A 22,671-nucleotide genomic window follows, 5' to 3' on the forward strand; every position below is an offset into this window, starting at 1 on the left:
CCTAATGTGTTTCAGGCCCCGTGCTGAGGTTACTGGGTTGGAAGAGGGAAGCAAGAAGGCGATCTAAGAACAAACACCTGTAGCCAGGGTGCGGGTCTCTGCAGGGTTCCAGGGCTCCAGCTTTGACCTCATGGGCCTTTGGGGCTCCCCAAGCAACTCAGGGAAGAATTTGTTCAAACCCTTCCTGGCCCTATCGGCGGCTGCGGGGCTTGGGCAGGTCACGAAGGAAGATGACAGAGGGTGGCAGATTTGCTAAACCAAGAAGCAGGACCAGAGTGTGCTGCCTCCCCTCCAACCTGGTCCCTGGGGCCTCAGACCGGGTGCAGATCTCGCCCCTCATCTGCCCTGAGGGACGGACAGCACCCCTGGCTCCTGGCTCCTACCCCACAAAGGCAGGAACCCGTTCTTGTATCTCAAAATGCCGTGAGTTATTTTAATCCATTCAAGCTGCAAAAGAGAAACGGGCTGGTGTGGTGTCTCGATTTATATTCTTCTCCAAGGGACAAACCAGGCGGCCCCAAGAACCCCAGGAGCTCGTAAACCGCGCCACCGCCACTGTGTGTGCCGCGAGGGACTCAACCCCTTCCCCTCCGCAGGGCAGCTCGGCTTTTAAGGGCGTCCTCCCCGCACCCCTCTTCGTCCTCCCCGCTTTACTCCAGTGACGACAACTTATCCCTCCCGGTCACTTTCCAGTTCTGCCGCGTCACCCGGAGCTTCTGGGGGCGTCGCGGGACGGATCTGCGCGGCGGCCCCGACCGGCCGGACGAACCCACGCGGTCCTCCTTAAGCGGGCGGGCGCGAAAAGTTTCCGTGACAACCAGGAAATGAGCGACCTGGAGCCGCGCCATCCAGCTCTCCTGGGCGCCAAGCGAAAGGAGCCCGCGAACCGGCGTGAGTGGCGGACGGGCGGGCGGACAGGCGGGGACGATCGGGCGCTGCCCGGGTGCTGCGCTGCGGAGACGCGGCAGCGACCTGACCCTGACGGCGGCGGGGCGGAGCCCTGGACCCCGGCGCGGGACCCGGGCTGCGTGGACAGTCCGCGGCGGACCCGCGTGGCTCCCGGGCGAGCCGAAGGCAGCCGCCCTCCTGGGAAGAGCGAGGGGAGCGGAGTTGCCTCTTGCCGGGCAGTGGGGCCCCGCCGCTTCCTCCTTCCAGACCGACGTGAGTGCAGCAGGCCCCACGCGGAGCGGGACAGCAGCCAGGCCGCCTGGCTCCTGACCCCCACTCAGGGCTAGCCCGGTGCCGCAGCCCCAGCTCCCGGGTAAAGGGGTGGAGGCCCGGACCAGGCTCCCCGCCCAGAACGCGCCTTCTCCTTAAAAACAAAGTGCTGTGAGCGGGAGGGAAAACCTTGGACCCTCAGGGGCTAGCCTCCTTCTGCCTACGCCCCTCCAGGGCCCGCAGATACTGGCATCATCCTGGGCCCTGGGATTTTGGAATCAAGTCGGTTTCAGGGATGCCCCCCCCCCCGCGCCCCCGTTCCTCTTTCAGATTTGACCAGGGCGTTTCCCTTTTACAAGCCAGTTCTCCCTGGGAGAGCTGAGCTGAGGCCGCCGGGCCACCGCAGCCGGAGTCCGGCCTGGCAGTGAAAACGGGGTGCAGCTCAGGTGGCATTGCTGCTGCTGGCCTGAGTCCTCCCCCAGCCTGCAGTGCCCAAGTGGCTTTCCTTGTTTGCTAATTCCCTGAGTGTCGCTGCTGCTCCGGGCCATTCCACCCTCAGATTGTCCACTTGTGGGTCACCCTGGAGTGGTTCTCCCCACTCCCCTCTAGCTGAGTAATCTTCAGAGATACAGCGGTTTCAAGCTCTGGCTTTCAGGTGCAAAGATCTGAGCTTTTATCCTGATGTCATCATCCCAGAAGTCACCCCTCTGCTGCGCTGCCCAGGAGAGAGGTGTGGGGTGAACTTTCTTATCAGAGGGCAAGAAGGTGCAGGGGTTTGTGGGGAGCAAATTGTCCACAGAGAAGCTGTCATCTGGGAGGAAGCTGGTTTTGTACTTTTCCTCTTTTGGACCCTCAGGAGTCGATAAAGAGAAGGTTGGAGGGAAGGGGTCCTGTTTTATGAAGAGGGTGCACGGTTTCCTGGGGAGACTGATGACCACCCGTGTGTGAAGCCTGCAGAGGGGTTGGGCTGGTGGCTGGCAGAGCCCAGTTCTCAGTGCCACCTGGCAGAGGGACACCACTGCCCGCCGGCAGCTTGTTGGGAGAAGGGTCGATTGCTGTGAACGGTCTGCAAAGTGCTTCTGAGGGAGAAGGGAGAGCCAGAGGGTGCTCCAGGAATGAGGAGCCTGGTGGCACAAGGTGGGACCTCCCCGTGGGTGTCCGAGCGATGAAATGAGAAGAGAAACAGATGCCTCTGCCTGGCCTCTGGGGTCCCAGGTTGGAAGAATCAGCTCCAGCAGCAGAGCGCTGGCCTCACTGTCCACACAGGCAGCTGCCTCAGCCATTACCTGGAGAAGGGTCCCCGCTCCTGTTTGCCCCTCGGTACGCCATGGAGAAGGGCCCTCGGGAGAGGCTGGACCCACGCCTCCTGTCTCCTCCCCTCCAGTCCGGTCCTGCTGGGAGGACCACCAGGCCGCGAGGGTGCTGAGGGCCATGACACCCTCCAGAGCTGCTGCTGGCTTTGCAGCACTTGTGTGACAGATAGGAGCTCACTCTCAGCAAGAGAACACCATCCCCGCTCCCCGGAGTTAGGGGCCTAGGCCCAAGGCATGTAGCTGACAGGAGGCCTGTAATCTAGATTCACTCCCCAGCCCAGCGCCCTTGAGCAGCACACTCTGTACAAACATTCAGAGCAGCCCTGATGATTGAGGCCTCGACACTGAGCACTTAACTCATCTACTCTTCATAAGAGTCCTGTGGACTGTTGTTATCCCACTTTACAGACGAGGAAACTGAGGCCCAGGGAAGTAAAGTGGTGGCCTGTAAGCTGAGTCCCAGTCACTGAGCAAGAAGCAGGTTAAGTTTAAAATCGAGTGAGTAAGGCTGGGTACCCTTATGGGAAAGAGGAGAGCACAGTGGCCTTTTTCTTCCTTTGTCGGAGGACATACCAGCTCCCAGCCTGGGCGGTGGAGGGATGGAAAACACGGCCAGCTGGAGAAGGGAGGAAAGAGGCCAGCCCCGCCTGACGGCTGATGGGAAGTCTGGCTCAAGCATCAGGCGACTTTTCTTCTTGATCATGGAGCAGATGGCAGTGGCAGACCCAGTTTGGGGCTGACGCGAGGTAATGAGTCAGTGCCACCCGGGCGCACGTTCGGGCCTGACCTAGGCAGCTAGCTCCGCAGGAGGGGACGCGCAGGTGCGGAGTGCCTGGCTGGCCTCCTCACCGTCCAAACCCTCATCCCGCCCGCCCATCCGCTTCCGTGTCCGAGTCCTCACCGCAGAGGCCCTTGAGAACCTGCGCAGGAAGCTTGTGCCCACGCCCACTGAGCCAGGTGTGTGGTCATCTAGCTTCCGTGGGGACATCTCAGCAGCTGGTTAGCTACCTGAGCATCCAAGACCCCAGGAGAGAACAGGCTCACCACACGGCAGCTGAGCCGTCCCTGGGGAGCCAGCTGGCGCCCAGCAGGTGGGTGCCGTCACCAGTCCTGGGGACTGGCTTAGCTGTGCCCACTCAGCCCTATTTCCATCATTTTCAGAGTGACTGGGACTCGGGCTCCTGAGTCACCCTGCGAGAAGAGGGTGTACTTGTCAGAATGGTTGCTTGTTAATTTGCAGGGACTGTGTGACCGTTGTTGCCCAGACTGGATGTCATCTTGTCATCTCTTCCCTGCATCCAGGGCAAGCCACGTGGGGAGCCTTTGCTTAGCAAAGCTGGAGTCAGAGCGGAAGGAGGCCGGGACCCTGTTGTCCAGCAGCGGGGGCATCTGCCCACCTCTGTGGCCCAGGGCCAGTGGACAGCCACCTCTGCCAGTGCCCAGGCCAGGGTTGAGTTAGCCCGCAGCTTTGCTCCCTTTATTCTTTTATAGTTGGCATTTCTCATTTTATGTACTTATTTGTTTAGTGCTTTATGAGCCTTAGCTCCTAGCTACACAGATTTGCATTCGCGTAAGTTAGATGCAGTCTCCGAGTTGTGGACCCAGGCCCAAGGAGTAAATGCTGTATGCACATCAAGAGGCTGGTGGTGTAGCTGGGAGGGTCGGTGGGAAGCTGAGCACAGAGCGGAGAAGCAGGTCGGAGTCAGCACGGAGCCTCTGGGGTGTGGAGAGTCTGGGCAGAGTCAGGGTTGTCCCAGGCCTGCCGACAAATGTGGGATGAAACCATCCCAGGGCAGCATGCCCTGCTTCGCTGCCCGGCTGGCCTCTTGGGACTTACAGGGCTCTCGGTGGTCTCTGTCCAGCCCCTTAGGGCTCATCTTTCGAGCATCCTGTCTCCATGCCCAGAGCTGGGGAGGCATCGCCTGTGTGGGCGCTGCAGTGTACAGGCCCGAGTCCCGCGTCCGCCGCCCTGGGCGTTCTCAGTACCTGGACAAGCGCCTCAACTGTTCCAGGCCTCGGTTTCTCATCAGGGAAGTGGGGGGTTGAGCTGGCGGAGGTGTAGAAAGCTCTGAGGACTGCGGTCCAGCTGGCCCGACTGCAGCACGCAAGGGCAGTGAGATCTGTGCTCTCTGCCCAGGTGGGGGTCCCGCCGGGCCACTGCTGTGTCCTCGGAGGTTCGAACAGAGGATGTCCTTGGGGTCCCCCCAGCAGTCTGTTCCAAGCTGAGGACGAAGCTGCTCGTCCTGTCCTTTTGGTGAGCTCTGGTTCAGGTCACAGCCTGTCCCTGGGATCCAGAGAGGAGGGCAGGATGAGGAGGCCTGCTGGAGAGCAGGGGTCCTTCGAGAATCCCTAGCAGGCCTCTGGGGGCCTCCAGAACGGTCTGGGACCCTGCTGGATTCCCCCTCAGTCCCTGAAAGGTGCTTCCACCAGGAAGCACCTCCCAGTGACCTCACTGTTGCCCAGGCAACGCCTCCATCTTAAGCACCATGGAGGAGGCCGACCAGCCCCACCTGTAAGGTCGGAGTCCAGAGAAAGGAAGGGACGCAGAGGGCTCCGCTCACTCAGGTCATTTCCCAGCTGGGGAGGGGATGGAGGCGTGGGGAGCCCCTGTTCTGAGGTCGGGGCTGTAGTCAGTTGGGCGTGGGTCTTAGGCCGGGGTCGGCCTGAGGCAGGGCCCTGCAGGCCTGGCAGGCTCTGCATTCTCCCAGAGTCTGTGAGGAGCCATAGCAGAGGGCAGGCTGGCTCTCCCTCTTCCTCCTCCTCCTCCTCACCCCAAAGAAATGAGGAGCAGAGCTGCTCGCCTCCTTACTCGGAGGCCGCCTGACCAAATCCACTGCCCCAGAGGCAGGTGGCACCGGAAACGCATCTCCGAGTTCACCGGGCGGTCAGCTCGGGCCTCCCAGGGGCTCTGTGTGGATCAGGGCGACCGCAGCACCGTATGCTGGAAGGTGGAGGTGTCTGAGACGAACTTGGCCCTTGGGGCGCGGTGTTCTCCACCAAAGGCATCTGTGGGCCAGCACGGCTCACAAGGCTGAGTTCATTCTGCGGTTCTCATGCTCTTAGGGGTGACTCGTGGCTTTGGCCACTTTTTTTTTTTTTTTTGGTGGTACTGGAGACCGAACCCAGAGCCTTTGCACTAAGCTACATCCCCAGCCCTCTTTAATTTTTATTTTGAGACAGAGTCTTGCTTAGTTGCCCAGGCTGGCATTGAACTTTGAACCCTCCTGCCTCATCCTCGCATGGCACTGGGATTACAGGCATGTGAGCCACCACACCTGGCATGGCCACATCTTCTAAAGTGGTGCCTTCTCCCGCCCTCAGGCAGAATCCCTGAGATGCCAACCCAGGGGGCAAAAGGTGCAGGGAAGGGCGAACACCATCCCACAGAAGTGAGAAGCTGGGGTTTCAGAACAGCAGCTGCCCGTCTTTGAACTCGAGGCACCTGATTCGGGTTTGCTTTGTGCATCTTGGCCCTGCTCCGGGCGTCCCTGGTGTCCAATGTACGGGTGGTCAGAGCAATTGCCCTAATTTTAATGAGCATAGCTTTTCCAGAACTAAGTGGAAGTGGAGTGTCTTCAGCAGAGAAGCTGCTTCCAGGTTGTTCTCATTTACAAAACTTTTGCCAAATCAGTTGTCGTGAGCTTTTGCTCCTGAGAACAGTCACAGTGCCTTCAGCCATCGAGCACCCACTCTGAGCAGAGCCCCACCCTCGGGGCTCAACATGCATTTTCCCCTCGCTTGGAAAGCCCTGACAGATCTGAGCGGGAAACAAGAGACGAGAGAGTCAAAACTGCCTGCACTGCTGTCTCCTGGAGCCTGAGACTCTGTTCCGCCTCGGGCCTCTGCCTGGACACCGTGGCCCAGTGACCACGAAGGAAGCTTAAGGGATCCCACGGGGTGGCAGGCCATTATAGCCACTCGGGAGGCTGAGGCAGGAGGATCGAAAGTTTGAGGCCATCCTGGGCAACTTAATGAGACCCTGTCAACATAAAATTTTTTTAAATTGTTAGAAAGGTAGCTCAGAAATAGAGTACTTGCCTGGTATGTGGCCCTGAGTTCCGTATTCAGTACGGCCAAAACAAACCAACCCATGAATTTTGAACGTCAAGGCAAGAAGCTGGCAAGCAGATGACTGGATCAGCAGCTCCGCCCCAGCCCCTGGGCCCTGCCGCTGTGGCAGGCGGCCAGACTCTGGTGTCAGCAGACAGGACTCTGCTTCCTGGTGTGTTCAATGAGGACGAAACTCGGGAGTCCCTGGGAGAGAAACACAGAGCCCCTGACTATCAAATGACTCCCTTCCCTGTGGACAGCGCAGTGGACACTCAGTGCTAGGGACGGGGGCTTGCCAGGGACTTGGGCCTGGCTATGGGTGCAGAACCACATGCTCCTGACGTAGGGGAGCCTCCTAGCTGCAGCCTGGGGCACCCCCAAGCTGTGAAAGGGTCCTTTGTTGGAGGAGATTTGTTCTGAAGTCCAGAAAGGCAAGTCTGCCTTGGCCTGGGCCCTACCCTATGTGCAGCCCCCAAGCCCCAGTGTTTCCGTGGTCGTTCCTCCCCATGCCTCACTCACCGTGGAGCCCCGTGGGCAGGCTCTACCCCCTTTCCTGCACGCAGGGCCAGCTCCTGCTGCTGTTGGCCCAAAACTTTCACCCCAGTCCAGGTGCTTCTCAGACTCCTGCCAAAGGAGACGTAAGTCCATCGGGCGCCCCTGCCTGCGTGGTGTATTTCATCCAATTCGCCACTAGCCCTCCCTGGACAGGAGGGCCGGGAGGCTTGACAGGGACATAGCCATAGCGATTGCGGTTACTCATCTGCCCGTTCATTCGTTCAGCGAGAGAGCTCCTCACAACCTCCTGGAGGAGCTGTCGGTAGTGCTGGCAGGCTGCAGGGAGGGAGGCTGCTGCTGAGCTCTGGGTCACTAGACTCTCACCTCCCTCTGGCCGCCCCTGGGGCCTTTAGAAGGAGACAGGGAGGTGGAGGAGGAAGGCTGCTCCTTGGCCCAGGCTTTAGAGGAGCTACCGGGACGCTGGTCACCTTGCGCAGCCGAGTCTTTCGGTCACAACCAGAATGGTTTCACAAATCACAGGGAGATGTGTCATACCAAGACCAGTGCCAACAACAGCATGGCCCATGACGGCACCCCTGGCCGATGTGCATAGAGAAGCAGTGGGACTACTGCCACAGCCAGTGGCAGAGCCAGGCCTCAGACCCAAGGTGGTGATTCCAGTTGTACTCAGAGCCTCTACAGCGGACGAGCTCTTCTTAGATGAAGGGCTTCGGGACTGTTTCTTTCTGGGTGGCCTTAGTGATACAGGAGATGAAATAAGACCTCCAAATGATCCTCATGGCTGAGGCGCAGAGTTCGTGGTCTCTAAAATCAAAGAATGAATTCTAGGAACAACAGGGATTGAAAGTAGGAAATATGTGTTGAGAGGAGAGATTTTAGCTCCTGAGAGACAGGAGGGTCCCAGGTGGGTTGCTGAGGACCCCACTTTTTAGGGGAGTTTTACAGAGCAAACACCATATGAGTACAATGTGGGTCACAGCTATGATCAGCCAATAAGGTTACAGTCAGTCACTAGGTAACTGATCCAATGGGGGAACAAGCCACGTAGCAAGTGTCAGGGAAAGAACAAAACTTCTCAGGAGGGCTGGGTTGGAGGGTCCTGGTCACCCACAGAGGTGACTGCTGTCCGGACTTCACTGGGCCAGGTGCTACCCCTAATCATCCCTTGGGGAAGTTTGTGGGCCTGGTCATTTCGTCTTCGTCTTAAAGCCCGGCCTCCAGCAGGTGCGTCTCCAGCCGCGGCTGTACTGAGTTTTCATCTGCACCGACTCCCTCGAAGGCCCAGCCCCGTGTCGCTGCCTGTACTGTTTCTGCCTCACTGAGTCGTCTGCCCTGTTGGCAGAGGTGAACTTGGGAACTTGGCGCTGTCTGTGGCTGCTTGCTGCCCACCCCAGTCCGCTCTGCCACACGTGTCCTAATCACAGGCTCCTCCCATGTTATTTGGACACCTACCACGTGCCAGGCCCGGCCCGGGCATCACTCATGGCCACTGCAGCCCTGCTGGAGACCAGTGTGGGCGTGGATTGTCGTCACTGTTTTGTTTTTCGTAATTCACAAGGGGTGTGGTTGTGCGGCACAGATCATTCTCTGTAGTCAGGTGATCCCGGGAGCAGTTTGGCTAACTGTTGCGACCCTTCAGGTCTAGGCCCTCTGCTCGCTGCTCCAGCCAGGAGAGAACTGGTCTTCTCTGAATAACGGGTGTGCAAAGGCAGCACCCTGAGGTTGAGCCCAGGCCCCTGCCGCAGGGAGGAAGCCAGCCACAGCCCTGAATTTTTGGCAAGTGGATTGGCCTCCCTCGCCTTTGTGTCTTGCTGTTCCTTTTATTATGATGAAAGGGGCTTAGATCTTTGTGGGCTGTGTGTGTGTAGGTCCCTTCCTCTGCACCCTCTCCCCCTCCCCAGCCCCCTGGGGCCCAGGCTTTGTGTCAGGGCCCAGCCTGAGAGCAGTGGGAAGAACAGGCTGGGATTGGCCGTGGCCAGGACCTGGGTAAGAGACATCGGGCAGGGGAGGCCAGGCTGGGGGACGCTGTCTGTCTGGCCACTGAGATGTCCCGGCCCAGCGTACCCTACATCTGGAGTCAGGTGGAGAGCTCTGCCGGGCTCTTCTGAGCCGGTCTTTGTTCCCATCCAGGGATCAAAGGGAAAGTGGCGCAGGCCTTGGCAGCTCCTTGAATTCCCTCGTCCTAGTCCGTCCCCAGCTGGTCTGTGAGGGGGAAGTAGGGGGTGGGTGGGAGCAGCCGAGGAGGGCTTTGTTTTCCTTTGTTCACTCCAGCTTCTGACCAGGCCCCTCCACCTCCCCTCCAGCGGGCTCTGGCCCAGGAGCCTGCACCCCCGTACACCCTCGGTCCTGTCTGCCCCTCAGAGCCTGTGACTCCGCTTTGTTGGGAAGCAAGGAGTGTGCAGAAGGCAGGGTGGAGCAGGGGAGGGGCAGGCTGTGGGCCCTGGACAGGCCGGGCCCCAGGACTTCCCACTCCACTCCTGCAGGGGCCCAATAAGTCTCTCCCGCCCTAGTGCCTGGTGGGTAAGATGGGGCTCACGGGGAAGGGCAGCCACCCCAAGCCAAGCAGGTGTGTCTGGGTCATGGCTAGTGTGCAGCGCTCAGGTTAGCTGGCACCTACGATTGCAGGTGTAGAAATCGGAGGGGCTGGGGCTGTAGCTCAGTGGTGGGACACAAGGCCTTGCATTTGGACCCTTGCACTGACGAAAAAGAAGAAAGCTCTAAGGGGTAAGTCCCAGGGGTCTAGGGAGGCCCTTCTTTGCCAGCTCGCTGTAGGACAGTCATCCTCGAGGCACATGAGTGTTGGCAGCTACCTGATGGGCAAGGCCGAGGAGCACACCAGGCGGATGACTGAATTCGGTCAGTTCCCTGACCTTGAGCAGACTGCCCAGCCTCGGCCCCTACCTGTGGGATGGGGCTGGTGGCCCTCGCCCCCCAGGCTGCCCCTGGGCTGTCGCGCTGAGAATGGAGGCCCAGGCTGCGGCCTGTGTGTGCAGCACATCTAAGGAGAGGCCCCGCCCACACAGGGTGCCAGCAGTTCGCCTGCACAGAGAGCCTTAGTGAACATGTCCGCTTCCTCCCTCTCCTGTCCCTTCCCGGAAGGAAGACTCTCTCGGTGTGGGGAAGAAGGATGCTTCCTTGGCCACAGTCTCAGTGAGCTCACTGCGAGGACACTGGGTAGGGTCCTGGCCCACCGAGGGGCCAGGCACAGTCCATGATCTGAAGTGGCCGAGAGGCAGCTGTGGGGCCAGGCCCTGAGCATCACACTTAAAATCGTTGACCTGTGTCGCATGGAAGCCAGAAACTGAAGTGGAGAAGTTTGGGGTGGGGGAGCCAGGGTTAGGGGAGCGAAGGAGAAGTGACTCGAGGCTCTGTGCTGGCCGGTAGTGAAAGCCCTGCCTCACTGGGCAGAGGCCAGCGCAGAGGTGGCTGGAGGCGGCGGGTTCCCCAGCAAGAAGGGGAAGGCAGCTGCTGGCTGGAAAGGAAGACTGCCTTGCGCACTGAGGCTGCCTCCGGCTCCTGGGGCTGCCAGAACAAAATCCCACGAACTCTTGCCTTCCTGCAGCCGAGCGATCTGAAATCTTAGTGTCCACCGAGCCACGCTCCCAGGGCCGGGTGGCGAACCTAGGGATGGCGCCCCATGGGCTTGTGGTATCATTGAATGCTCCAAAAGGTTCTCCGTCGCTGCTCAGGGGGATCCTGCCTTGCTGCCTCCAGCTCCAGATCCCCTTGGCAGTGGGGGCACCTTCTGCTCACCTCCACCCTCCCCTCCTCTGTCCTGCTTCCGTCTCCTCATGAGGATGCTTGCCATTGGATTAGGGCCTGCCTAGGGCAGGCAGGGTGACCTCACCTCCAGGTCCTTGATCTAGGCACATCTGCAAAGGCCCTTTCCCACACCAGTTCACCTGCATCAGGCCTGGGAATTAGCACTGTGACACCTCTCTCGAGGGTGACAGTCACCCCTCACGGTGACTGCTGGATATGAGGTGTCCTGGGGGTGACAGATGGGGGGAAAGGGGATGTGGCCAGGATTCAGAGCTTGTAGCAGAGTCCCTTCTTGGTCCCCATAACTGTTTTACCCTCCTTGCTCCCATGCCCATAAGAAAGCCACAGACACCACCCTGTCTGCCGGTCCCACTGATGCCTGTGGCGTCCCGTGGCTCAGGGCACCTGGACGGAGGGATGCTGTCCGCCTGCGAGATGGATGGCTTCCTTCCCCCCGACGGAGACAGGCCTGGGGCCGGAAGGCTGTGGCTGTCCCACCCAGAATCGCAGGGTCCAGGCTGCTGTCCTTCCTGTGCCTCAGCTGCCTGGTCACCCGCATAACCCCGGTCCAGAGGAGGTGGTTGGCATCTCTCCCTGTTCCCAGCAGGCTTTTGGGGGTATGATCGGGCACTTCCTGTGAGTCTAGCCCGTGTCCACACATAGGGAAGAGGGGTGGGACTGTCTCGGCTCGCTGGTGTTCTGCCTCCATGGGCATGTGGAGTGGGGCTTCGTCCTCTCCTGACCAGGCTCCAGTTTTGACCTGTATGTCCTCTGAGCCCATGGTCCCCCCCACCCCCGGTCAATCTGAGGTCTTCCCTAGCTTAGGGAGGCCAGGGCCCTGCTTCTCCTGTCCTTGGGACTGCAGGCCATGCTGTAACCCCACACTCCTCAGCACACAGCCCTTAGACCACAGAGCCATGGGGAAAGGAGGAAACCCTGTGGCATTATGGGCAGCCCCGGTGCAGGGGTGCTGCAGACTCAGCCCTCACACCCTGCTGTGATTATTCCTCCCAGTTTGGCTGCTGGGCCTCTTGCAGGGCAGGGAAACAGAGTCAGGGCGGGGCCTGGGGAGAAAGGTCCTGCTGGCTGGGCAGGTGTGAGCAGTCAGGGCCCGGCAGGCTGGGGCAGAGCTGGGGCAGCACCTCTGCCCCCCCCCAAGAGAGGGTGGGCAGGAAGTGGAGGCAGGTGGTGCAGGTGAGGGGCTGCAGGCCTGGGGCTGGGGATCCACTGATGCTTCCTGGGCTCATGTGGCCTTTAAAGGATTTTGGAGATAGCAGCTAACACCTTAAGACTGGAGGATTTTGATAAACCCGGACTACTGGCTTCCTGGGGCGGGGGGGTGGGGCACGCTGGGTACACTGGACGTGTGTGGTGGCTGTCCGCTCCGGCCCGGCCCGTGAGCGAGGTCGCTGCCATCTCTCAGCGGTGCAGCACAGCCAGCTTGTTTTCCCTGGGGGCTGGGCCACTGAGGCTCTTGGTTTTGCAACCTGTGACACCAGGGAGAGTGGCCTACCGGAAGAGGGCACAGGAGGAAGCCCTGAGGGAGGGAGGGGTCTGGGACGAGGTGGGGCAGACACCAGGGTGCTGAGCAGGGAAGGCCCAGGGCCAGGCCCTTTTCACCTGCTTTCTCAATACTCACTTCCTGTGCTGCCTGCCCTCCCTCTTCTGCAGCCCTGTCGCCAGGCGGGTACAGGGGAAAAGAGGTCCCATCCCCAGGTGTGGTGGCTCCGAAGCCCTGCCAGGCTTTTGTGCCCCCGCCCCTGGAGGGGAAGGTGCCCTGCCTGCCCCGCCATCTCCTCCGACTTCCGGCCAGGCGGGCTCTCATGGAGGCACCGGGAGCCTGTGGTGTGCCCAGCCCCTGCCTGGCACCCAGGGCCTGTGGGACAATCGGCTTCGCAGCCCCGAGGGACCTGTGGGTTGGACAGAAGGCAGGAGCTGCGGTGAGCAGCCCTAAGTGGCTCTGAGAAGGGCCAGCCGGCGGGCTCCGGGCGGGGGCGGCTTTGACCCGGACGCTGCCCAGACAGACCCCAGCCTCAGCGGGGCCCAGACTGCCAACCCCAGCAGCATGGCGCAGGCCGTTCTGCCCGTCCTTTCCCACAGTCCTGCCTCCCGAGGCCAAGGAAGCCAGGGTGCAGCCACCCTGGATGACTGCAGTGCCCGGGCAGCCTCTTCCGGACTCAGTTTCCAGTTTAAACAGGGCCGAGGTTAATTCAGCTCTTAATTCTTTCTTGGTCTGTGGCTTTCCTTTCCCCAGGCAACTGTGTGCCTCCTGACGGGGTGGGAGACTCCGACACAAGAGCAGGCAGACAGAAGAGCTCGACTCAGACCCAGGACAGTGTGGGTCTCCCTTGACGTTTTCCCTAGCGAGCCCAGGACCTAGACGGTGGGAACGGGGCCAGGTGAGCCCCCCAGGCCTGGGCTCAGAGGTCCCCCTCTGTTGCCAGCCACCTCCTTTGTTCCAGGGGAAAAAGGGAGCCAGCAGCTGCTCCTTTGGGCCCTGAAGGTGACCCCAGGCCGGGCCTGCGTCTGCTGTTGTGATTGGGAGAGAGGCGCCAGGCCGCCGTGGGTGAGCCCCAAATGGCCTGCTGCGGCCCTGCGGGAGCCCCAGCCCTTCTCCCTCCCCGCCCAGGGCACCTGGCTGGGGAACCTGGCGTGGGAACGGGAGGTCCTGAGACGTGAGTGGGCAGGAGAACCACCAGGGATTCGCCCTGGGGCTCCTGATCCACTCGCCTGGGCTCCCCCTGAGAATGCGCACCTCTGGCCCAGTGGCAGGTGGGAGCGTTACTGCAGGCACCTCCCGGGGAGGACGGGCCCTGGGCACCCTGTGGCCCAGGTGGGCATTGGCCGTGGTAGGGCGGGGTGTGACAGACAGGTCACAGGACTGCACAGGCTCATTTAGACTCGTGTGGGGCGTGGGTGTGAGTGTGGCTGAAGCCCAGGGGGTGCAGGTCGACGCCTCCCGGAGGGGAGGTCAAGGAGGGGACCCCACGGGGCAGGAATAAGGTCCCCTCCTGTGCGTTTTCGTAGCCCTCGCTCACTTGCCTTTCACACCCAGTGCCCATTCTGCCCGTGAGGGGACTTTGTGGCCATCCAACTCCCCCTGGCTCTTCTGCCAGGACTCTGCCGGCACCCATGGCTGAGGTCTCCAAGCTCCCGGCCCAGGCCGGCCCTGGAGCTGTCGCTGCCGAGCGCTGCAGAGTACCTGGGCTCTGTGGGCAGAGGCGGACACGATGGGCCTGGGTCTCAGCCCAGCTCTGACATCTACAACCCTGTTCATTGTGGGGAGCACTCTGGGGACCCAGGAAAGAGCTACCTGGCATTCTCCTCTAGAGGCTTGGGCTCGCGGCCGGCCTCAGTGAGGGCCTCTGGCCAGGCACTCAGGACCACTGTCCCCCCAGCCCCTGCTGCCCCAAGACCCAGCCCTTGGCCAGGCTGTTTAGCTGTGAGCTACTTGAGCCCCTCTCTGTGGGTGAGACGGGTGGGGAGGAATTCAGGAGGCTTCCTGTCAACTTCCTGACGTGCAGACAAAAGCCCACTGACGACCCAGAGCTATGCTCCAAGCTGCATCCACCAGCCGGTGTCCCGGCCACAGGTGTGGGACACCCTCGTGTAGAGGGGAGCTTGGGGCAAAACAAGGTGGGCATCCTTGGAAGTGGGGGGCAGAGGCCTCTGGAGATGGAGTGTTTGCATGTGTGCATACGTGAGGGGTATCTGTGGCTTGTGAGGGCCTCCCAGCCACCTGTCCCAGACCCAGGACTCCAAAGGTCAGGCCTTGTTCTGACCTGGGCCCTCCACGGTTGTGTTGGGCATGGCCTGGTTTGGGAAGAGAAAGTAGCAGAGGCCTCGGACTCAGGCTGTGTACTGGGCACTGAGCAGCCACAGCTGCATTCTGTCTCAGCCTGGCCCCTGCCCCATCACATTGGGGCTGCAGTCAGAGCCAACCAGGGCTGGGTATAGCCAGGAGCAAACGACAGCTGGAGTAGGATCCTGGGAAGGAGGCAATGGTTTAAGCAAGGTGAGTGAGTGGCAGCCACAGCTCCCCACCTGCCGAAGGGGCGGGGCTCCACAGGGTTCTCCCCCTTGCCGGAGGCGGGTGGATGGAGCTGTGTGCCAGGAACAGTGAGAACAGTGAGCATTTTGTGCTTTCAGAGCACTTTTGAGGGTGTGTTCCTCCACGCCCTGGGACTTGGGCAGGGCTGGCGTGCTTGGCTGGTGAGAAAACAGGCCCATGGAAGCCCAGGGGAGAGGAGCTGGTACTTCTAGATGCCCGCTCTATGCCAGGCGTTTTGCTGAAGCCCCCAGGATGCACGGTTGGCCCTGTGAAGGAGGGGGTGTTCTGACCTCCTCTCGCAGTCAGGCATGGGGTCCCCTGGAGGCTGAGGATGCCCTGAGACCCTGCAGCAGGGGACGCAGGGCTGCTGGGTCTTCAGCCCGGGCACCTTGCACTTTGTCACGCTGTTTTCCTGGCTCCGCAAGTGTTTGTTACCCTTCTTTTTTCAGAGGCTGGGGAGGGGGCTCTGCATCCTGCCAGCGCTCCCTGTGGGGCGTTGTGAGCCCTGCAGGTAGGGTCAGCTGTGCGCTGTATTCCCACTGCATCATGGGGGCAGGTGTTGCGCATTACAGCAGCAGGAATTATTCTTCCCGATGGATAGGTGGTGACCCTGAGTGTGGAGGAGTTGGGTCAGTGTCCGAGGTCACATCCATCCGGGCACATGTGGGGTTTCCGCTCAGTCTGTCTCCTCCAGGTTCATCCTCTTAGTCCCTGGGTTTGGTGTTCAGACCTCGCCTGCCCTGGCACCAGGAGGCCCCAAGAGCCCGCCACCCCCCACCAGCCATGGGAGGAGCCCGGCTAGCATAAGGGCAGCTGCTGGGTAGGGAGGAGGAGGCCTCAAGCCCAGGCTGGGAGAGGGCGCACTTCTGCGTCCTGTCCTGGAGTTGGCATGGCCGCTGCCTGCCTCTCGGGTGGTGAGTGGCCGAGGCTGTCACTGTGTCTGGTCAGGGCGGGCTGTGCCTGAAGGGGGCCACTGTGGTGCAGGGTCCTGAGGAAGCTGAGTCTTCCCAGTTGTCTCCTAACTAGCTGCCCCAGATACTCGGCTGTAGGTGCTCTGCACCTTTAAAGTCAACCAGCCTTGTGGTTTTGCTGTGAACGCCTGGCAGGACCCTCCATTGCTGTTTCTCTGATGTGGGCACGGGGCTCAATTGTTTCTGCAGTTACCCAGCATGCTCCTCTCTGACTTGAGGCCCAAAAGCTGCCCGGCTGCCCGTTCTGTGCTCCTTCCCCTCCTCCCTTTCAGACCGACTTGCTCTGCCGTCTCCGGTCCCACATCTCCTGTCCCTGGAAACTCTAGAGCGCTTCAGCACTCAGTCCTGGCTGAGCCTGAACTTGTCTCCACGTGGGCTCCGCTGCAGCTGGACCTCCCTCCCCAGCCCTGTCAATCCTGCTGACAAGGGCCCCCTGTGCCTGAGTGAAGCTGTCTGAGCCACATCTGAAGCAGCTTTGCCCGAGCATGACTGGCAGCCAACTCGAAGAGTCCACATCTTGCCTTTGCTGGGGACACCCTCCTGAGGCATCCTCACCTAGTGACACATCCCTGCTCCTAGGCACCATCAGGGCAAGAATTTCACAACTTCAAGGTCAAGGGCTCAACCAAAGAGAATAAGCTCCTAACCAGAATCTCCAATAGGCCAGTGCAGCTTTGTGCCCACCCCCGATGGGTGGGGGTGACCAGAGAAGCCCTGTTTTCTTTGTTCTGCAGCAGTGTTCAAGACTGCCCGATTTGCATTAGGCTCTCTGATTTGCATTTGCTGTCTTTGCTGAGGTCCCAGGCAGGAAGGGCAGGTGTGGAAAGAGCAGGTTGTAACTCCCCAAGCTTCCAGGGGGAGGAGAAAGTGTAATGTAGGGTTTATATGAATTCCCCCTTATCTGAGGGTAATACTTCCAAGACCACCCGTCCCCATGCCTGAAACCACAGATAGTATTGAATCCTACGTGTATAGTGTTTTTCCTATATATACATACATACTCAAATTTACTGGGGTTTTTTTTTTCATTTTAACTTGACCCCTGTTTATCACACACTGTGGCCATAACTTTTGCCATTTGAGGTGTGATAGCAAAACAAGTATTTCTTTTTACTTCATCACAATTTCAGGCACTGAAAATTCACCCATGCTATAGATCTTCATAGCCTCAGCATATGAGCTCCTTTGAGTTCAGAACTTTTATCTTTTCACTGAAAGGAAGCACTTCACTGCTTCGTTTTGGCAGATCTTTACTGACATCATTATTACTCTTGCACTTTGGAGCAATTATTAATTAATTCAGACTTTCTTGCCCACAAGCACTGTGATAGAATGATAGTCAATCTGATGAGGACTCACAGGACGGTAGCATATACAAGGTGGATGTTCCGGGGAAATGCATGGTTCATATCCTGGCCAGGAAAGAGTAGAACAGCATGAGATTTTAGCACACTACTAAGAATGGTTGGAGTTTAAAAATTATGAATTGTTTATTTCTGGAAATTTTCATTTACTATTTCAGACCATAGTTAGCTATAATTGGATGAAACCTTTGAAAGTGGAACTATGATGGGAGTGGGAGGATGCTATACCGTAAGACAACACTTTCCAGACTTTCATGTGGGTGGTGTGAAAGGTACAGGTTCTGATTGAGCCGATCTAGAGCCGGGGCTGAGAGTCTACATTTCTGACAGGCTCCCAGGGCCTATTGCAGCCCACGATCTGTGACTCACAATCTGAACTGCAAGGGTTACAAGGGCTTAGCCCTTCCGCCCTTCCGCAAGTCACTTGGGCCTAAGGGTCCATCTGTCCTGGGGGAATGGAGTGCTTTCTTTCCCAGTGAATCAGATTTGAAGTGTAATGCCTTTTGAGGGAAGCGAGGGACATCAATACCATCACCCTGTGGGACATCGTCACTTTCTCCCTGGACCAGGAGGCTTGGTCTCCGAGAGGGTTTATGTTCCCCAGACACACACAGCTGTCCAGTGACAGGGCCAGCTTTGGAGGCTCTCTTTCTAACCACCAGCCTTCACTGTGTTGCAGGAAGGCGCAGTCACACGACAGAATTCACTGGCGGTGGAAGACCATGTTTGATTCAGGGCCATTTTGATTTTGTGTGATGGAAAAACTGAAAGTGCCTTAAAGGAAAAGGATTTCTTATGGACTCACGGCTGTAAAAGCCCAGAAATAAGGGCTTCCTGCACAGCGGGGCCCAAGGGTCTGCTCTGTGTCCCTCTTGTCGGCTTCCTCAGGCAGCCCCTCCCCAGTGGCTGGGGCATTGGCATTGCAGGCGTGATCCTGCACCCAGCAGCCCTAGTGGCAGGGTAAGTCTTCTCCCTGTGGTCCCAGCGAGTCCCCTCTGCCTTTCGCTGGCTCGGTGAGGCCGACCAGTCTCTGGCTGTGGCTGGGTGGTATGTGGCGCGCTCTGACTGCCTTGGGCCTGCGTGGTGTCCGCACCCTGGAGCTAAGCATGAGGTTTATCCACACCTCGGCTGTAAGGACAGGGAGGACAAAAGGTTTGGCCTCCGGAGTCAGCAGGGCACTGCCAGCAGCAAGAGGAATGTCCGGCAGACTGACCAAGGTGACCACCTCCGGTGAAGGCCTTGGGTTCTCCTTGGGGCAGACCCAGGCAGCTGGGGCCAGGTGGGAGAGTAACTCAGACTGTCGCAGGGTTCGCGGAGATGCTGCCTCCAGGGAAGTGTGGTCTAACTCTCTGTCTCTCCCGTCCAGGAAAGCTCCAGCCAAGGCCATGGCGCTCTTCCGGGTGTGTCTGGTGGTCCTGACGGCCATCGTCAACCACCCCCTACTGTTCCCAAGGGAGAACACCACCATCCCCGAGAGTGAGGAGGAGATCATCCTCAAGATGCAGGCCCACCAGGAGAAGCTGCAGCTGGAACAGCTGCGCCTGGAGGAGGAGGTGGCACGGCTGGCGGCTGAGAAGGGGCCCCTGGAGCAGGTGGCAGATGAGGGTTGGCAGCAGCATGAGGCCCACACCGCCTGGGACCTCTGGAGCACGCTGTGCATGATCCTCTTCCTCATGATCGAGGTGTGGCGGCAGGACCACCAGGACGAGCCCCTGCCCGAGTGCCCGGGCGGCGATGAAGATGAGCTGCCTGGGCTGGGAGGGGCCCCGCTGCGAGGCCTCACGCTGCCCAGCAAGGCCGTGCTCAGCCACTTCTACGACCAGTGCATCCGGGCTGCCACGGCCGATGCTGCCCGCACCAGGGAGTTCGTGGAAGGTTTTGTGGACGACCTGCTGGAAGCCCTGAGGAGCCTCTGCAACCAGGACGTGGACATGGAGGTGGAGGACTTCATCGGCGTGGACAGCATGTACGAGAACTGGCAGGCAGACCGGCCGCTGCAGTGCCGCCTGTTCGTACCCTTCACACCCCCCGAGCCCTACCGCTTCCACCCTGAACTCTGGTGCCGCAGCCGCCCCGTGCCCCTGGACCGCCAGGGCTACGGGCAGATCAAGGTGGGCCGGGCTGGTGGGGACGAACCAGGCTGCATCTGTGGCAAGACCAAGCTCGGGGAAGACATGCTGTGTCTCCTCCACGCCCGGAGCACTGGGGCTCAACCCAGCTTCGAGACCGAGGGCCTGCTGTGTGCCGGAGAGGCCCCGTACCTGGACACCATGCAGGTCATGAAGTGGTTCCAGACAGCCCTCACCAGAGCCTGGCACCGGATTGCCCACAAGTATGAGTTTGACCTGGCCTTCAGTGAGCTGGGCTCACCAGGGTCCCTCAAGATCAGGTTCCGCTCGGGGAAGTGCATGCCCTTCAGTCTGATGCCTGTGATCCAGTGTGAAGACTCCGACCTGTACCTCATCTCCCCCCTCTCCAGGGAGCCCTCTGGGGGCGGCCCGGCCTCCAGCACTGACTGGCTCCTGTCCTTTGCTGTCTATGAGCGGCACTTCCTCAGGATGACATCCAAGGCGCTGCCCGAGGGCTCCTGCCACCTCAGCTGCTTGCAGATAGCCTCCTTCCTGCTCTCCAAGCAGCGCCTCCTCACGGGCCCCAGCGGGCTGGGCCGCTACCACCTGAAGACAGCCCTGCTGCACCTCCTGCTCCTGCGGCGGGCTGCCGACTGGAGGGCCGAGCAGCTGGACACACGCTTGCATGAACTGCTCCACTTCCTGGAGAAGAGCCTGCTAGAGAAGAAGCTCCATCACTTCTTCGTGGGCAACCGCAAGGTGCCAGAGGCCATGGGGCTTCCGGAGGCGGTGCGCAGGGCGGAGCCTCTCAACCTCTTCCGGCCCTTTGTCCTGCAGCGGGGTCTCCACCAGAGGACCTTGGACTCCTTCTATGAGATGCTTAAGAATGCGCCTGCGCTCATCAGAGAGTACTCCCTCCATGTGCCCTCTGACCATGCCAGCCTGCCCCCCAAAACTGTGGTCTTGTAGCGTGTGTGGGATCCGAGGGCATCCTATACACGTGCCCACTGGGGCTCCACAGCCCCTTTCTGGGAAGACAGCAGGCTTGGTGGGGAGCTGAGGTCTAGCCTGCCAGGCAGCTGGGCCTGCAGAGGGGTGGCCTGCTTCCCCGACGGCTCTGTGGGGAAACTGAGGTGGGGTCCCAGGACTGGTGCTTCGCAGGGTGTTTTTGGATCACATGGCTCCGGCAGTGATAGTGCTCTCCTCGGACGCTGGGTGGGAGAGAATGGAAGTGCTGATTTGGGTGTAATCCTTTTGCATCCTGGGTCCAATCTGCGCTTCACATCGACAGCAGATCTCTGCAGATGCTGCTTTGGGGGACCCTGTGTTAAGGCCCGGCAGCCTGTTCCCAGGCGTGCTTGGCCCCAGCTGTCAGTAGCCAAAACTCAAAGAGTGGCCGCTGTGGGATTCGTGACTCTTGAGCACCTCGTGCACAGCAGGAGGGGTTGCACTGGGGTTGCCACTTTTTGTATTCTTTGGAGAAATGACCCAGTAGAGTCGCGGCCCTGAGTGGCTCATGTGTACTTGCTGGTGGAGAACAAAGCTGGCCACTCTCCTCACTCAGGGGCACCCCTTCCCTCCTGCCCTTTCGTTACTGTGCTCACCCAAGTGTCCTAGGTGCCACGTGTGTGCTGGGTGTCAGCTCGGAAGCCCCTTGCTTCTCTGCTCTCTCAGCAGCTGGTCTCTCCCTGGCCGTCAGTGTGGTCGAGGAGGGCATGGGCAGATGGTGGACACTGACCTAAGAAAAGAGGCGCGGTTACTGGGGCAAGGGGCAGTGCCTAGGTCCCGGGCCTGCGGACTGACGCCGTAGCTGCATTGTCCTCAGGGTCCCTGTCCCCGGGCAGGGTGGGCTTGGAAGCAAGAGCTGCTGTGGAAGCCAGCTCAGGTCCACTGGCCCTCACCCACTGCCCCCTCCCTCACTCTCAGGGACCTGCCCACTGCACGGCCCTCACCTGCTTGGGCCAGGCCTAAAGATCCCGGTGGGTGCTGAAGACCCTCGGCCGGCCCAGAACCTGCAGCTTCTCTCCAGGGCTCCTCCCCACTCGGGCCTCGCTGGCCGTCTGGGATCTCCTCTGAGCCTCCTCTCGGTGACTCTTGTGCAGAGCGGGAGGAAGGCAGAACGAGGGACAAGGCCGAACCTGTGTGAAGCCCGACGTGTGCCCTGGCAGCATATCCAGCTCACACTGAAGGAAGAGGTTTCTCCCCTACTCTGGGCCTGCTCTCCCAAGCCTACCATCAGAAAGCTCCAGACGACGGGCTGTCCGGCCCCAGGGCTAGGCCCCAAGGGAGGCTGGGCTGCAGACAGGGTGAGAGGTCCTACGGGCAGGAGTGGTCTGCCCCTCCCTGAGCTCCCTTCCCTCAGGTCCACTTCCCCATGCAGGGCACTTTCTTATTTATTGCGCCCGTGCCTTCCCCTCTTCTTCCTTCTCCTGCTGCATCTGAAGCAAACCCAGCAACTAAGAATTAACCCAAAGCTGAGGCCCAGCCTGGGTCCCCCTAGGTGTCCCCTTTGCTTCCGAGAGGACACTCAGCGGAACACACCTCTGCACTCCTGGTTAGACAGCTCGGCGGGAGGCAGCTTCTGAAGCAGAAAGCCGTGAGGCTGTAGGTGTTCCCTGCCATCTTATTTATATTAAAGGAAAAACTGAATTCTCAAAAAGAGTAGAGACGAGCATGCTGTTTGTTTTTAACAAGGAAATCTGTGAAGCTCCCAGGGCAGAGTTGGGGACGGGGGTGGGTGGATTTCCTCTTGACAAACAGGAGCGTTCACTCCATTCTGATTCCGACACTTTCAGGAAACTTTAAAAAATAACAGAACGGAACATTTCTGTCTAGGGCAGCTGTGCACTGCCTGCAGAACTCCAGCCGGGCTTTGAAGGCTGCTGAGGGCGGATCCACACAGACCTCGCTTCACAGGGCTGATGCTGGCGGCAGGATGCTTTAGGTGTCTGAAGAAAGAGACTGTCCTGTAACAGGCTAGCCTAGCCCTGTAGAGCCCTTGGGCCTCTCCCCAAGGACAGTTTCCCCTTCCTCTGAGGACCTGTGTTCTCTCCAGAATGCTGGACCACACCGGCATCCACCCCCTCGCCTTCTAGAAGGCTCCAGGGCTGTGTTCACTTGCCCCTTACAAGGGGGGCTCCGGAGGGCCCTCGGCCAAGAGGTTAATGTGGCTGAGGGGGCACTGCAGCTTCAGAACTCCCAGGCCCGGTGTTAGCCGGCTTTTCCTGACTGATGAATACCCGAGGCAGGCTACTGAAGAAGAAAGGAGGTTTATTTAGCTCACAGACTTGGAGACTCACAGTTCAAGATTGGCAGCCTATTTGTGGAGCCTCTGGTGAGGGAGGCAGATAGTCACATCCTGGTAGGAACTGGCATAGGAGCAAGCATGTCCTGAGCCAGGGAGTAGAGCTGGTGGGG

The 22,671-nt window shown here is 59.8% G+C and overlaps 1 protein-coding gene across 6 annotated transcripts; it reads left to right on the forward strand.

The window, feature by feature from the left end:
* Positions 1-730: 730 nt before the first annotated feature.
* On the forward strand, positions 731-21,916 carry Itprip (inositol 1,4,5-trisphosphate receptor interacting protein). Of its 6 annotated transcripts, none has more exons than XM_004866507.3 (3): positions 731-891; positions 17,865-18,145; positions 18,552-21,916. In XM_004866507.3, exon 3 carries the CDS (start codon positions 18,571-18,573, stop codon positions 20,221-20,223), a length of 1,653 nt encoding a protein of 550 aa, XP_004866564.1. In that variant the 5' UTR covers positions 731-891; positions 17,865-18,145; positions 18,552-18,570; the 3' UTR covers positions 20,224-21,916. The 6 variants fall into 6 exon arrangements, with proteins under 6 accessions (XP_004866564.1, XP_004866565.1, XP_004866566.1 ...); XM_004866509.3 differs by lacking the exon at positions 731-891 and adding an exon at positions 1,026-1,161; XM_087185729.1 differs by lacking the exon at positions 731-891 and adding an exon at positions 1,420-3,217.
* The last annotated feature ends 755 nt before the right edge of the window (positions 21,917-22,671 follow it).

Source organism: Heterocephalus glaber, unplaced genomic scaffold (assembly GCF_053883595.1).
Source record: "Heterocephalus glaber isolate CG9 unplaced genomic scaffold, H.glaber_assembly_v1.0 deba00001498, whole genome shotgun sequence".
In the NCBI taxonomy this organism is placed as follows: Eukaryota; Metazoa; Chordata; class Mammalia; order Rodentia; family Bathyergidae; genus Heterocephalus; species Heterocephalus glaber.

What these genes read in the sequence shown, in the direction of transcription:
- Itprip (XM_004866507.3), top strand. Translation starts at nt 18,571, where the DNA reads ATGGCGCTCTTCCGGGTGTGTCTGGTGGTCCTGACGGCCATCGTCAAC.